Source organism: Strix uralensis, chromosome 1 (genome assembly GCF_047716275.1).
Source record: "Strix uralensis isolate ZFMK-TIS-50842 chromosome 1, bStrUra1, whole genome shotgun sequence".
NCBI classification, from domain to species: domain Eukaryota; kingdom Metazoa; phylum Chordata; class Aves; order Strigiformes; family Strigidae; genus Strix; species Strix uralensis.
The window spans coordinates 35,829,251-35,843,533 of NC_133972.1; the positions used below are offsets into that span (position 1 = coordinate 35,829,251).

Here is a 14,283-nt window from a genome sequence, read left to right on the forward strand (position 1 = left end):
GACAAAATAAAAGCAAGTAATATTTCTAAAGTTAAAAAGATGAAAAGAAAATATTTCTAATAGCAAAGGCCAGAAACACCAACTTGGTGTTTCTATTGGTAAAGTCCTCTTCAAAAGTTCTTACTGCCTCTACAGAGCCTATTTCCCCATCTACTTCCCTACTTCCTGTTACTGGGTTGGCTGTGAGGGAAAGACACACTTGGGATAAACACATGCTTCTGTAGTGTTTAACTCTCACCTCAAAAAAAAAAAAAAAAAATATGTTTTAAACATTTTACACTTTGCTACACTAGTCCAAACTACATAGCCACCTTAACAGAAAGGGCTCAGAAAGCATATAATCCAACCATAAAACCCACTGCCGGAATTTATGTAACTGCATTGATTTTCTAATTGTAGGTTCTCTCATTAACACCTGTCTTCTACTAAATATTCTGTGCTTTGTGAAGTCTTGTTAGTCACCAAAGACAGTACCATAAGAAAAAAGCTGCTGCTCAAATCCAGGATCTAGACAATAATTTGCTTCTAGAAACAAAACATCTAAGAGACCAAGATCACAACTACAGGTGTCAGATGTACAACTTAACTCAGAAGCGTTATCTAAAGCACCACCTGCTGCTGTCAAGGTCTCCAACTATAAAACATTTAATATTTAAGAAACACCCTCCACAAGTTCCCAGTGTTTCAGAATCAAAACTGATAAAAGCAACCTCCTTACTTGTAACATCCTTGAGCGCTCAGAGAGGGGCAGTTGATCCACTTCCAAAACAAATTCTTTGGCTGCTGAATACAAGTTCTGCTGCACCTCATCTCTCTTGATAATCAATTCATCTCTTTCATCCTATGCAGAAAGAAAAGCAAGTCAGCAGCTCACACCCAAACACCACATACACAATGTGGAAAATGATACAAAAAAGTGTTAATCCCTGCAAAGTATGAATAGCATAATACATGCCTGACTAGGAACGAGTGAAAAAGCAAATTGTTTTTAACCTCTACTCCTATGACATGACCACCGTGCACAAATACAGCACCGTTTACAGTATAACAATATGCCCACGTTATCAGACAACTAAAGAAACACTTACTGCATGACTGTTGATAACGGTAAGAGTCCTAATCGCCACTGTAAATTTAAAATATCAGGATTGTTCTGCAGTTTTTGACTGTATGACAGAAATTAGAATTTGGATTATCCATACTCCCATATACATGCCAAATCACATCCACAGAATCAGACTGCAACAGATTTCTTGCTGGAAAAGAATACTTTAGAATCAAAAAAATCCTTTTACCAATTTTTTCCTTGCCTTCTAGCAACAAGGAGAAGCAACCTGTAAACTCCCTGCTGATCATCGGTGATAAGATCATTAAACTAAAGATAATTTTCTAGAAACGAGAACAGTTTCCCTTGGATGACTGGCAGGATTATTTCTGCTAGCAAGAGAGGAACCCCACATTCATTTCACACAAGGTACCTAACAGACTCGCCAAAACCAAACGTTTTGAAATGGATGAAGCAAGCTACTCAGAAGCATGTTTGCAGTGATTTAACTCAACATGCCCACAAAAATATGAAAATGTGTATGAACATGGAAGACCATGCTACAGCTTTACAGACCTGCTGTAAAGATTTGCTATTCCCTCCTACATCCATCTCCAAAAATAAAACCGTAAGTAAAATGACTCAAGTAGCTATAACATACTGTCTTGACATGCATTCCCTTCCCCAACCTGGAAAAAAAAAAAAAAAAAAAAAAAAATCTTGGAAAGTCTAGCATGGAAGGCAATTAGTAAAGAAACAGAAAACAACATGGCAATAATACCAGTTTCACATTAAGTCAAATGAACACTTCCTACTAACAAGCAATATATAATATAAATATAACTAATATGTATACACAAACACAGGTTCTCACAGTATTTAAATTTAGTTTATCCACTGAAAGCTTAGAAGTTGACTTAATCAGGAGAGTGTAAGTATCCACAGAAGACAGAATAGAAACCCTTTTGCCTGTAACAGACAGCAGAAAGAGATGGACAAACGCCACCTAAAAATAAAACCCCAAGTTGCAGCATACAGTGCTTTAAAACTTCGATTAGCAATTGAACAGATGTTGTAATTCAGCCAGACGTTAGTGGGCTGGATAATAAAAATTAGTGGATTAAGTTCTACTATAGAAGCTGAACACAACATGATGCTTCAGCACTGAAAAACATGAAACAATAGCAACAAAAAAAGATTTAATAGGTACTTCTGCAATTTTGGGTACCTCTGGTGACCAAAAAGCACACACTATTTTTACAGACTTCCTGCTGGTTTTCCTGCATAAGACAGGAGCTAGTTTGTAAAAGAACACTGTAATGCACTGCATAAAAAGGAGTAAGGACCCCTTGTCATAAAGAACACTTTTCAAGATGAGATTTCTGCAGAATATTACTTCAAAAACTAGAGCATTAGAGACTTAATGTAGTAGAAGATTCAGTCAGGGAACCAAACTCCAATTAATACCAGTTCAAGCACTAGAGTAAATTTAGCAGTCTACACGTGACCAAATGACAATCCAGGAACTCAGACAGTTGGGAGCCACAGAACAAGTCTCCTTCCAATATCTGCCATTTAACTGGGTACCTGTGCAGTTCATGGCTCAGATAATGCCTGTTAAACAACAATAACTTCAGAGAGCATTAAGTACACAGGCAGTATTTTAACAGTCTGCTTTACAAAGATGTAAGCTCATCATAAAAGCAAACAGTAGAATTAAAACGGGCTTCTCAAACTACAAAAGTTAGTTTATTTCGTGTCTGGTCTACCTTATACCTCTCAAAAAAAAAAAAAAAAAAAAAAAAAAAGAACAAAACCAAAAACCCACAACACCAAACAACCCCACAAACAAGGCCACACAACCAACCACCAGACTCAGTCATACCAAACACCAAGCTAGTTTACCATCTTGTTTCTGATAACTATAGCAATGCTTATAAAAGTCCATCAGAGCAGGTTAATGCAATCACCTCATCAATGCATTCTTGTTTAAGTGTGATTTAATGACCTCATAAGTAAGAGAAAAAAAGAAATTAATCCCCCTCCATGGGTAAATTCTAATCTATTTGCAGAACCTATTTCTACTTTTGGCCCCAGTTTGAGTCCCTTTAGTGCAAGTTACTACTTTGCAGCATATAGAACAGCTAAAACTAACTCTAGCATCAACATCCTCATTAAACAACTCTTTCTATCCCACCCTCCCCCACTTTTTTTTTTTAAATGAGCAACTGAATAGTTCCCCTTTTTTTAAACATCAGCATGATTTTTTTTTCATCCTTTGCACAAAAAAATGCTGAGTATGTACACTACAGTCTCCAATAAAGTAAATCTTGAATAAGTTTCTAAATCAAAATCATAAATTAAACATCTATAAAACACTATCTACAATGTCAGTTGTATTACACTTTATTACTGACACAAAAGTCAGTTGTATTACTATGAGTATCTCTCTACATTGCAATCATAGGAACTTCTACCTGTCCCTGTTTTTTTCATCTGTAAAGCCGGCATCCTCTCAGTAACATTTCATCAGAGAGCTGGTTAAGTGACCAACACCACTACCTTCCTATTTGGACACAATTTACATGAAATTCTATGATTAGTTTTGAATATATTTTTAAGCATTTCCACTCCAGAAGAACCATCTTTGTTATTTTCATGCACACCATGCCCCAGCACTACATCGGTTCACTGATTATCTTCTTATGTTTCCAAGACATGTGGAACATAAATACCTTATTAAGAAGAAATGCTCCAGTCACCCATCTTCATTTTTGGGACACTATCCAGGAGAGATCCAGTTAAACCAGCATAAACCAATTAAGAAAGCACAGACAATGAAGACTGAAATAATGCCATTTACTCAAACTTCACTGGATTTACTCACACCTGTGATATTTAAGATGCATTAGGTTTCCCCCAAAGCAAGACGAGATGTTCACTCCCAAGAGCTTACAAACAAATGAGGCTTGTAACAGTGAAAGTGGGCATCAGCACTCCAGGGAGGTTAAAGGAAGAGCACATTGCTTGGGCAACCAAACAGCAACAATTAACTCAGCAAAACCAATCTTGGCAGCTATGCTGACAGCTTAACCAGAGTTAAACAGTCTGCTATAGTATAATAGCCAGCTATTTCATCCGTTTGGGTTCACTGGGCTTCCTGTACACTGCATTGACATGTACCTCATTTTAACCGAGCAGGAAACAAAGTTAGTGACATTAACATACTCGGTTGCACTATCAAAAACACTTGCTAGCCCATCTACAGTCAGTATAATTTTAGTAAGGGTAACAGGCAGAATAACAAGCATGCCCATCTACTGTGTGCATCCTGGACACTTCTTATATTTGAAAACAAGTAGCCAAGATTCTGTGGCATGTTACAGCACATAAAATAGATCTTCAAAATGATTATCAGGGAAAAAAAGTTAAGTCACTACACCGCACATTAAAACAGGACAACCTTTGCAGTACCATAGCTCTAGCATGATGCCACCAAAACTCTTGTTCTGTACCCTTCACCTACCGAAGTCTTCAAGATACATAAGACAAATTCCACAAGAGCTTTGTCAGTCCTGCTTCCCGCTGCTACCAGTTCATCTTGAAAACTAAATTAATTCTTCAGGGAGCTGTACACTTCCACACGCATACCCTTTGCAGCACCCAGGCACTCTAGGGGATACCCAGCATCTCACAGAATTCCCGTCTTCTTCATTTTTCCCCCATTTCAAGTATTTGTGATGCTACTACGACAACTTCCTTTCTTCAGATAGCAGGATTATTTTTACAACTGTGTGCTCTTGAAAGTCACAAGATTTCATGCCACTTTTCATTTACACCCTAGTTTAGGCAACCAGGAACAACGTCGGAAAGGGCAGGGACACACACACACACACATACACGCACACACTAGGGCAGTGTTGTTGATTTCTGAACAAAAGGAGTTTTCAAGCCATATGTGAGGCCACACCTTGCCAACACAAAAGAGGGTTACACACACACACACCTTTCTGGTGGAGCTACCAGAAGCAGTGCTCTAAGCTTATTTCAGCAGTATTTCAACTATTTTGGCAGTGTAACACACTACACTGCATCATGCAGACATGACTTCATTGTTAGCTATTCACAACTGGAACGGGTGACAATGTCCAGATTGTCTAACATATTCCAACAAATCAGCCCATCAGAAAAACCTGAAGCACTCTTTAAGAATGAAACCCCTTTACATGATGTTTCTCATGGAAGAATACTGCTTGCTGGGGTTAGCAACTCAAAAAGAAAAAAAAACAGCCAAAAAAACCTCACACACACTGCCACCTGAATAGCACCAGAGGAACCATCTCCTCTATTGATTAAACACTTTGAGACTCCCCAGAGTCTGCACCAGCACCTGTCCTAACTCTTGTCCACGTTAAGTTTTCTTTCACCCTATCCCCAGCCCAACCAAGACAAAGCAAAACTAGACAACAGGGCAAAAACACGTTCTAAGACACCTTTGCTTTACTTGTCTGCTGTTGCTCAAGAAGGTTTACCAATACACTTGAGGTCAACCATCCCATGTAATCTCCAGAAAACTGTAACTTCTACTATTTCACAGGGGATCAGGAATTCACCCAGGGAAAGTTTGTGCAAGTGAATCCCTAAGCAGCCCTGGCTCCTGGGTACCTCACAACCTAGCTGTTTTTCTACATATTACTCCCCTATACAAGATGCAACACTAAAACGTCATCTGCTTATTAACATTTATCTTAGTGTTGTCAAATTTAACCATTTGACTTCGCTATGGGTGAAATTATTTTGTTTACTAAAAACAATTAAATGTATGCCATGCTATAGATGTTTTAATACTCTTCCCAGCACAAGCGGCAAAAACAGAACTTACTTGGGTTCTCCTCATGGCTCATTATTTTGTAGTCCATTTCACAAGCCATTAAATTCAGTGTAATACAGCAACACTTCTTAAGCAAACATGTTTTAGGTTCTACTTGAAGACAGTCACATCACATTTGCTGTCATTCTCCCAGGCACACAACCGCCACCCCCTCCCCGCCATCCCCAGACCGGGGAACCCTCCCGCTCCCAAGAGCGGCACCGCCGCACGCCAGACGCAGCCCAGGAGCATCCCGAGCAGCACAGCCGTACCCGCAGACCCAGGCAGGCTCCTGCCAGACCTGTGGTTGCAGAGAAGTTGCACTAGATGGCAGCTTTCCCCTATGCAAGTCCATCTTCCTATACACCCGTATTTGCATAGCGCTCTCCCCGCAGGAGGGAAGCATATACTGGGTAGCGCCGTGCTGCTTTAACAAAAGGTTTTGAAGACAGACACTGCAGCTCACAGATGAAGAGGTTTCTAACCATTGCAGAACAGAAACCTTTTAGCTGCCATGTTCTGATTTCCTTATATTTCTTTACAGAAATCAAGGGTGTCAAAAAGTCTAGGTTTAACACCAAAAAAACCATTCCACAAATACATTAGTTGTGCAAAGGTAGCAAAGCCCCCAACGTTATCTAGCAAAGGACAGACGTTTCCATGCTGTGCTCATTCTATCCAGCTACACTTACAAGACTAAAATACTCTGTCAATAGTTGTTAAATTATAGCTCTTGAGAAAAAAATAATTCCAACCTACCATGTTTCTGCATAACTGAATCCTCTCTTGAGCCAAGTCATACTCTGTCCAGATCTTCTGCAATTTTTCCAAGGAACACGGAACAGTGAGACATCCTTCTGTAACAACTTCTATGGCTTGTGAGAGCTGATCCGCAAAACAACTGTTCTTAGTTGTGTGCCTAAGTTGTAAGGAGGAAACAAGATTTTACCAGGACTTTTCTCTTCCAGAACTCAAGCTGTTTAAAAATCAATGCTATTCAGACCTCTTGAACATACGAATTTTGAGATAGCACCTGCCATGTTAATAACCTAGTTTCTTTCAAAAGGTAGCAGCAGCAATCTCATTCAGCTGTTAATCTTTTTCTGAGGAAGGACCAAGAAGACATTCATTATACCTCAGCATTGATAAGGCTGTACATGGAAATTCTCTCCTGCTCTTAATTTCCCTTTTGCCCCATTTCCTCTCTTGGTTTTTTTTTGGGTTTGTTTTTTTTTTTCCCACTCATCTTCCTCGAACACATACACCAATATATATATACACCTTCTTAAAAGAGCTGATGGTCATTTCTATTTGAAGTCTTCTCACTGCAGTTTTGTCCCTTCTTTTAAAACCAGAAGGGTAATCTGGGCTACCCAAAGATACACTTCTCACAGCAATACAGATACCCAAGGAACTCTGACTACCCAGCTACTTTTAACAATTAGCTGCATTTACTAATCAGCATTTTCTTTGAAGATGAAATTGAAAGCTCTTCTTGCAACAGCTATGGTAAAGGAGCAGAAGTGAACAAAAGTTATCTGACAAACACAGAAGCAAGCAACACAAATTCCAATGTGAGATTCCAAAAAGCTCAGGTTTCAGTCTTGCTTTTGAGAAATATTCCCCTCCATATGCAACAATTTTTTCTTAGAAAGTTAACAAAACTTCTGGGAAACAAAAAAGCATGCATGACTTCCAGAGACAAGCAGGGCAATGATAAATAATACTGTTTCAGAAAAAAACCCACATACCTAATTTCTTTCAATGCCTTCACCTCAGCAGCCAAACTTCTCACTATCATCTCAAATTGTGTACATACGGTTTCCTCAAAACTTTCAGAAGACTTCCTGGATGCTTCCTTCTCTCTCTGAATTATTTATCATTTTCGGAGCAGTGTTTTAACAAAGACAGGTAAAGATAGATCAACAGTCACGGCAGTCAGTCAGGATTACTAACATGCAGATCACAATTCAGGCTTTTGAAAACAAGATCAACACACACATACACACAGAACTGTCTCTCTGCAAAACACTTACAAAATGCCTAGAAAGACATACACACCAATGAGAGTAATTTTATTTTCTTTAATAGCTTCTTAAAGGTTAATGGTTCATTTCCTTCCTCTCATTTCAGCAGTGATGTGTTCAAGTGTATTTCTTCAATTACTCCCCATTTGCTAGCAAGTCTTCAGACAACATGGCATTTTTTCTTCCCTTGCTGAAAAATCCCCACCCATTAGTTCAGGGAAATCAAGTCCAGGACCTCATTAAACTCCTTACTCCCATCACTACCACACCTCAGATTGGTGCAGCAAAAAAAGAACTTCTGCTGTATGTACAGCCATCCTGACCTTCCTACAAGGAATATTATTAAGACAAAATAAGGAATATTCTTGACCCAAAAACAGTCCACACACCACATCAGGCTATATTCAAGGGGCAACCCAAATGTAAAAGTTCTTGCTCTCATATCACAGAGATGCTTTTATAAACTCCACTTGAGGTAATGAAACAGAGTCTTTCAGACTCACTACATATTATATTAAAAAACCCCAAAATCACTAACAAACAAAAAAAAGCAAACATAGAAGGATTTATATAGTTTTGTATTTGCAGATGAGCATCCAAAGTCTCATGACTGCGGGGTGGTTTTTTAAGTACCCCTCAAAGCCACCACCACAACCACCCTTCTAAAACAAATCACTGCCTACCATAGTGTTTTTAGCAGGGAGCAAGTATTTTCTTACTTAGAAGAACTATCCACAGTGTTTTCTTTTAAAACAGTTTCCTTCCACTCAACACAAAATAGTAATAAAAATTTGCAGAAAACAAGGGGTTTTTTTTAAAAAAAAAAAAAATCAGACTATATATAAGAAATGTTTCTAAGAAGTCCTTGCATTCAAGTATTTTTTCTTAGCTGAAGACGTGGATTCTGTTGCTTGTTAATTTAGTCTGCACAGAAGTGCATAAGCGAATGGAGAATCTGTGCAATGATGGGTTAGTATATGTAGAAACACAGGTGTTCTAGGTAGAAGTAACCAAGTAGCAAAGCTGGTTATGAGTAGTTCTATTCCACAAAGAAGAAAAAGGAAACAGCTGTGTGCAAGTTCAGGTTGGGGGGTGTCAAGGGGATTTACACAATGGCAGATTTTCCCTTCATATCTGTTGAGATAAGAGTTTGCACAGCATTTTCTGAATTTATGCGAACATAGCATCCTTACATGCAATCTCTTCCTACTACTGCTGTTTATCACACTTAAAACCACTCACAGCATTTTTAAGCCTATCAGTAACTATTACTAAGTACTGTGCTTCTCAGATAGTGCTGGAAGCTTCCCCCTGAAAGAAATATAAGCATCTTTTCTATTAAGCAGCAATTAAGGAAATAATTTTTATCCATTTCTAAAATTCCACAGGTGCTGTGATCTGTGATGCTTCGGAATTTTCAGCCCAACACACAAAAAGCTGTTTTTCCCCTCCGAGTGAAAAAAAGTCAAGGATTACATCCCTATACTCAAAGCATGTTTTTAATCACAAAGTGCAGAACTCCACATTCAAACTGAACACCTACACCCAAACCAGCAGCTGCACCAAGCGCAGTGGCAAGGCAGTACATACACTAAGGGCAGCCAGAGTCCAACCTGGACCGCAGAACCCACGCTAACACACAGTGACAGCATCTCCCTGTACCAGGGCAAGACAAGTCTTCACTCAAACAGTTTATTCCTTCTGTATTCCAAACATCAGCGCGTGGCTGAACCGCAGTACAATGAAACCATAAGACCGAAGCATTGCCAGAAACACTCGCAGCAAGGAGAGAAACATCCTCTTTGCATTTCCACATACCTGAAGTTCACATTTCAGCTGTTGAACCGTCAGTTCTAGTTCCTTCTGCCTCTGCAAGAGATTTACATTCTCCCTTCTGAGAACTTCTTTCTCTTCGGACAGCTTCTGATCTAGTCTTATTTGTGCCAAGCTGGTGTCTGATGCTGAGGTAAAAGCTGGCATTTTTTCCCTTTTAAAAATGAATTAAGAGGACTTAAAAGGAAAAAAAACAAAACACAAAGTGCATTCTTTCATGCTATTGTTAATTTCAATAATGACTACAGAACACCACATCAAAAAGACTACAGAAGCACCTGCACAATTGTGCTTTACTCTTCAGAATTTCTATTCCTCTCCACACCAGTCCTTACAAAGACTGTTACGCACCATCACAGAAAAAAATACATCATTTGAAGACAACCCTTCATATGTTTACACAGTCACTAACTCAAAAGTCTTTCCCATCCAAAAAAACACCATACAATACCACGCTGCAGATCCAGAAAAGTCAAGGTCCATTTTAATTCAAATCTTCTGTCTACTAAGGAAGCCAAAGTACTTTAAGGTTAGTGGTTTGGATCTATACCCTAAAAGTTATTTTTATAACGAAGAAGAGTGATGTGAAGCCATCTGTCTCAGAGTACTGTGACAAAGCACCAAAGCTCTACTAGTCCCTACATCAACTTCATCCTCACCTGCACGGCTTTGGTTACATCCTAGCTTCTTTCTTTCTCAATTTCCTTCGCAGGCATGCCATCCCAAAAATGCCTGCGATGTGCAAAAACTTAAAGGACACCAGAACATATAGAAATGGAATAGAGAACCTGCTGGCTGCCAGCTGCTCAGGTCAGTCAGGATACTTCTGTCTACAAGGCCATCTCAACACTACATGCCAAAAAAAAAAAAAGCTATTTCTTTTTTAAAGTCAGATTCAGAGCATATCCCTTACTCAGAAAACAGGGTAGATCAATCAAAATAATTCAGGATGAGGCACTTCACTATACATTTAGACTTTCTGAAGAGCACCTCATTTCATATTAGTGTTTGTTAACAGCACAGACTTGCCTAAATGATCTAATTGTAAAAAAGATTTGGATACTTTGCCGGTATGTGGAAGGGCGTGACCTCAGGTGATTCATTAAAACTTTCTAGAAACTTAAATTACGGAACATTAGCAAATTCTAAACAAGTTTTTTTGAAGAACATTACTTCTTACACTATCTCAACTTTCTAAATGCCAAGTACCATCTTTCCCACCCACAAACATTTGTCTCAGCAGCCTGTTACCATGGCAATCCCAGCAACTGTAGGATAAGTCTCTTTAAAAAGATTTCTGACAACAACTGTAACTGCCAACTTACCACCACCTCTTGTCAATGTAATTACAAGTTGCAGAGACATGGTTATCCCCTAAAAGCTTGCTTCAAACTGTGATTGCTGGCTTTATTTCTTAGAAGCACACATTGTTACATTCCTACACAAATAAATCACCAAAACACATTTGTCCTGCTAGGTAAGCGTACTTTCACATTTCACATTTGTGTCCAGTGAGTTTTTATTAGAGGTAAATAAATAGGAGATAGATACCAAAAGTCTCAAGGACAAACTTATAGAAATTACACAGATGCTAAAATAAGTATCATTCATTGCATTGCTGATCACTGCAAAATGTGCTAGAGGCCCGATGTCCTGCAACCTTCACTTTCAACTAAGCTTTCCGGAATCTTCTCCTCTTCTTACTAGCTGCTACTCCTTCCTTCTTTTTCAAAATCTTGCATTGATAAATAAGAACAGCCTGTCTCTGCAAATCAAATGAGGAAGCTATCCAACCAGCAACAACACCGATGAACAGCTTTTTACAGATTAATGCCCTAATTCCCACCACCACAGCATGCGCACACACACAGACTCACACAGACTTCCCTTCCATGGAGTACCAGTATTACTTGGTGCTGGAAGTTGTATTTTAGGTGCCCACTTCCCCCTCCATCTTCTCATATGCACACATCCCATCAACTGAACTAATCAGATCACTCATACAAAGTTTTCTGTGACATCCCACTGCCTTACTTCGGTGCAAACATACGGTTTCCAGTAAAATTCCGACTCCTTGCGCCGGCAGCTGCTTGGTCAACGCGCCCTCTTGGGGTGCTGTTCAGCATCCGATCAGATCTGTTTATCCACAGTGGAACTGAAACTTTTGTCTCCTGATGTCGGTGTTTTGTGACATATACTTTTTTCTCTTCTGCATCACTAGTGTTCCCAGCAGATGTGCGTTTTTCAGCAAACCCTGCCCTGGCCACCTCTTGTCCAATATCTATTTTTTCATGTTCTGCCTGGGCAATAATGGTACCATCTTTGTCCTTGGCTTTGTGATGTATTTTTATTTCTTTTTCAAAAACTAGGCTGCTCAAGAACTTCTTCCCCTGTAAAATAAAAGTACAGTGAAGTTGTGTACAGGATATTCTGAACACTTTTAGCTGAAATCAGACATCTTTCTTCTAAGAAAGAGCGGACATGTTCAAGACCAAAACCCAGAGAGCTGCACAGGTAAAGCTTATGTTTAACACATTTATTCTGAAACAATGCTGTATCCGTACAACTACAGCTGTACCTGATCTAATCACTGTCAATGCCAGACTGGGCTTCAACACCAATAGCTCTCCCTCAACGTTCAGCTTTGAAGAATTCAGTATCATTTATAAGTGATGGAAGTCCAAAGTCCCATCAACTCTCAATGGAAGGTGGCAACCAGGTTATAGAATTCTTTTAGAGGATACTAGACCAACTGCTTAACAGTATTATACAAAATAATATGAAAAAATATTTTAATTATTACATTGTTCAACAGCCTTTCAATATGTGGTCTAGAAGTTGAAATAGCACATAGCAACAGATGAATTCTTAGGTGTATCTACCTTACTGAAACTACTCACTTAGAACTTGGAAAATACCAGAATTGGCAGCAATCAGCTTCATCAGTAGTATCAAACAAAAACAGCTTTGAAAGACTGGGGAATACACTCCAGACCTTCACAATATATTCATCTGGGAGAAACTTATCTTTTATTAACAAGGTTGTTTTTCTTTTTGCCCCACCACTTCTGAAAACAAGCTGGTTTTGCTGAAAATTAAGAAGGGAAGGGGTGGAGGCAGGAAAGCAACACAGAGCAAGCAAATAAAGCTTTAGCTCAAGCAACAAGAACTGTTTAAAAAAAAAAAAAGAAGAAAAAAACACCAACAAAAACCAAAAGACACACCACCACCACACAAACAAAACAAACCCCAGGGAATTGAGAACAGAGATTTTCACCTGTCTCAAGTGCTCACATTAAGCAGTGTCAATAGGACCACAGGGATGAGACCATACACAAGGGGTCTCAGGATCTCCTCCAAACGGCAGAGGGATACACAAGGCAGACAGGACAGATGCCTCCTGCCTCCTCCGGCAACTGCTGCTCCCAAGCCACCGGCTGGTGAAGGATGGGCAGTGCCAGTGGCGAGCCCTGCAGAAGCATGCCATTACGGCTGTAAATGGTGTCCTGGAAAGGGAGACCGCCACTAGTAAAACTCGACCAAGGGTCACCAGTGCCTCAGAAGGGCTCAAAGCTTTTACCAGTCCTGTTGGCATCAGCTCCTGAGCCTTTCACGTTAGCTGCTGGCCAGGGACAATGAAGTTCCTAATGCCACTCACATTCACCTGATATTCTCTCTCCTAACCAAAAGTTTGTACAGTACCCAGGCACACGGCATTCAAGCTGCTCATTCAACTAGCACTCAAGCTGTGAATTTATCGCAGGTTCTGTGACCAAGGGAGGTATTTTTCACTCTGAAGGGAAAGAAACAGAGGTACTTCGTTTCCTCAGCACCAGGAAGAGCTCAGGTCAGTCAAAAATAGACGATAGGCTCTGAAGATGACAAAAGCCTGCTCTAATAATCAACCCCCTGCACGACCTGAACCATTTTTGATAAAACCATTTGAGTTTCTAGAGTATGTTCAGGACAACAGGTCAGACAGTTCTTCCCAGCATGCCCTGCCTTCACAGCGAAACATCCAGCTCTTAGAAGGCTCCTCCTGGTGAAACTGCTGCTATTTGGCAGCATCAGATCCCATCTTCTAAATGTTTCAAAAATCTGTTACTCACCTCTTCAAACATATTTAAGTCCTGATTGTTTGGTATCTGCAGTCCCCAGAGTCTGTACTTCTTGGCAACACTTGGACATCGCAAATTTGATGGAATTTCAACTATGTCTGATGTATTCAGAATCTCAGAATTTCCATAGTCAATGTACAATACCTGACACTGCAACAATAACACAAAATACAAATCAGCAGAGGTTACACAAACCTCATACAGAAATATGCACTGACAACTACTAGAATATAAGCATTTTAACACACAGGTATGTTGCAGAGATCAGAGTCTTCTGTACTAAGCCTAGACACCCTTCAAAGGGAGGAACCCAGTTAGAGAAATCTCTTGTGTTGGCACCTGTCTGAAAGATTAGCGACAAAACTTTAAGTAACAAAACAGATCTTTGCT

General features: G+C 39.6%; 1 protein-coding gene across 1 annotated transcript in view; it reads right to left on the minus strand.

Annotated features, from left to right (window-relative positions):
• Nucleotides 1-14,283, minus strand: part of STK31 (serine/threonine kinase 31) — a 42,872-nt gene that overhangs the window by 24,440 nt on the left and 4,149 nt on the right. Inside the window, exons 6-11 of the mRNA XM_074870382.1 lie at nucleotides 13,885-14,043; nucleotides 11,810-12,165; nucleotides 9,761-9,929; nucleotides 7,667-7,782; nucleotides 6,675-6,834; nucleotides 719-841 (exon numbers count right to left, since the gene is read on the minus strand). Of these exons, the coding sequence (XP_074726483.1) occupies nucleotides 719-841; nucleotides 6,675-6,834; nucleotides 7,667-7,782; nucleotides 9,761-9,929; nucleotides 11,810-12,165; nucleotides 13,885-14,043 (1,083 nt within the window). The remainder of the gene's footprint in view (nucleotides 1-718; nucleotides 842-6,674; nucleotides 6,835-7,666; nucleotides 7,783-9,760; nucleotides 9,930-11,809; nucleotides 12,166-13,884; nucleotides 14,044-14,283) is intronic.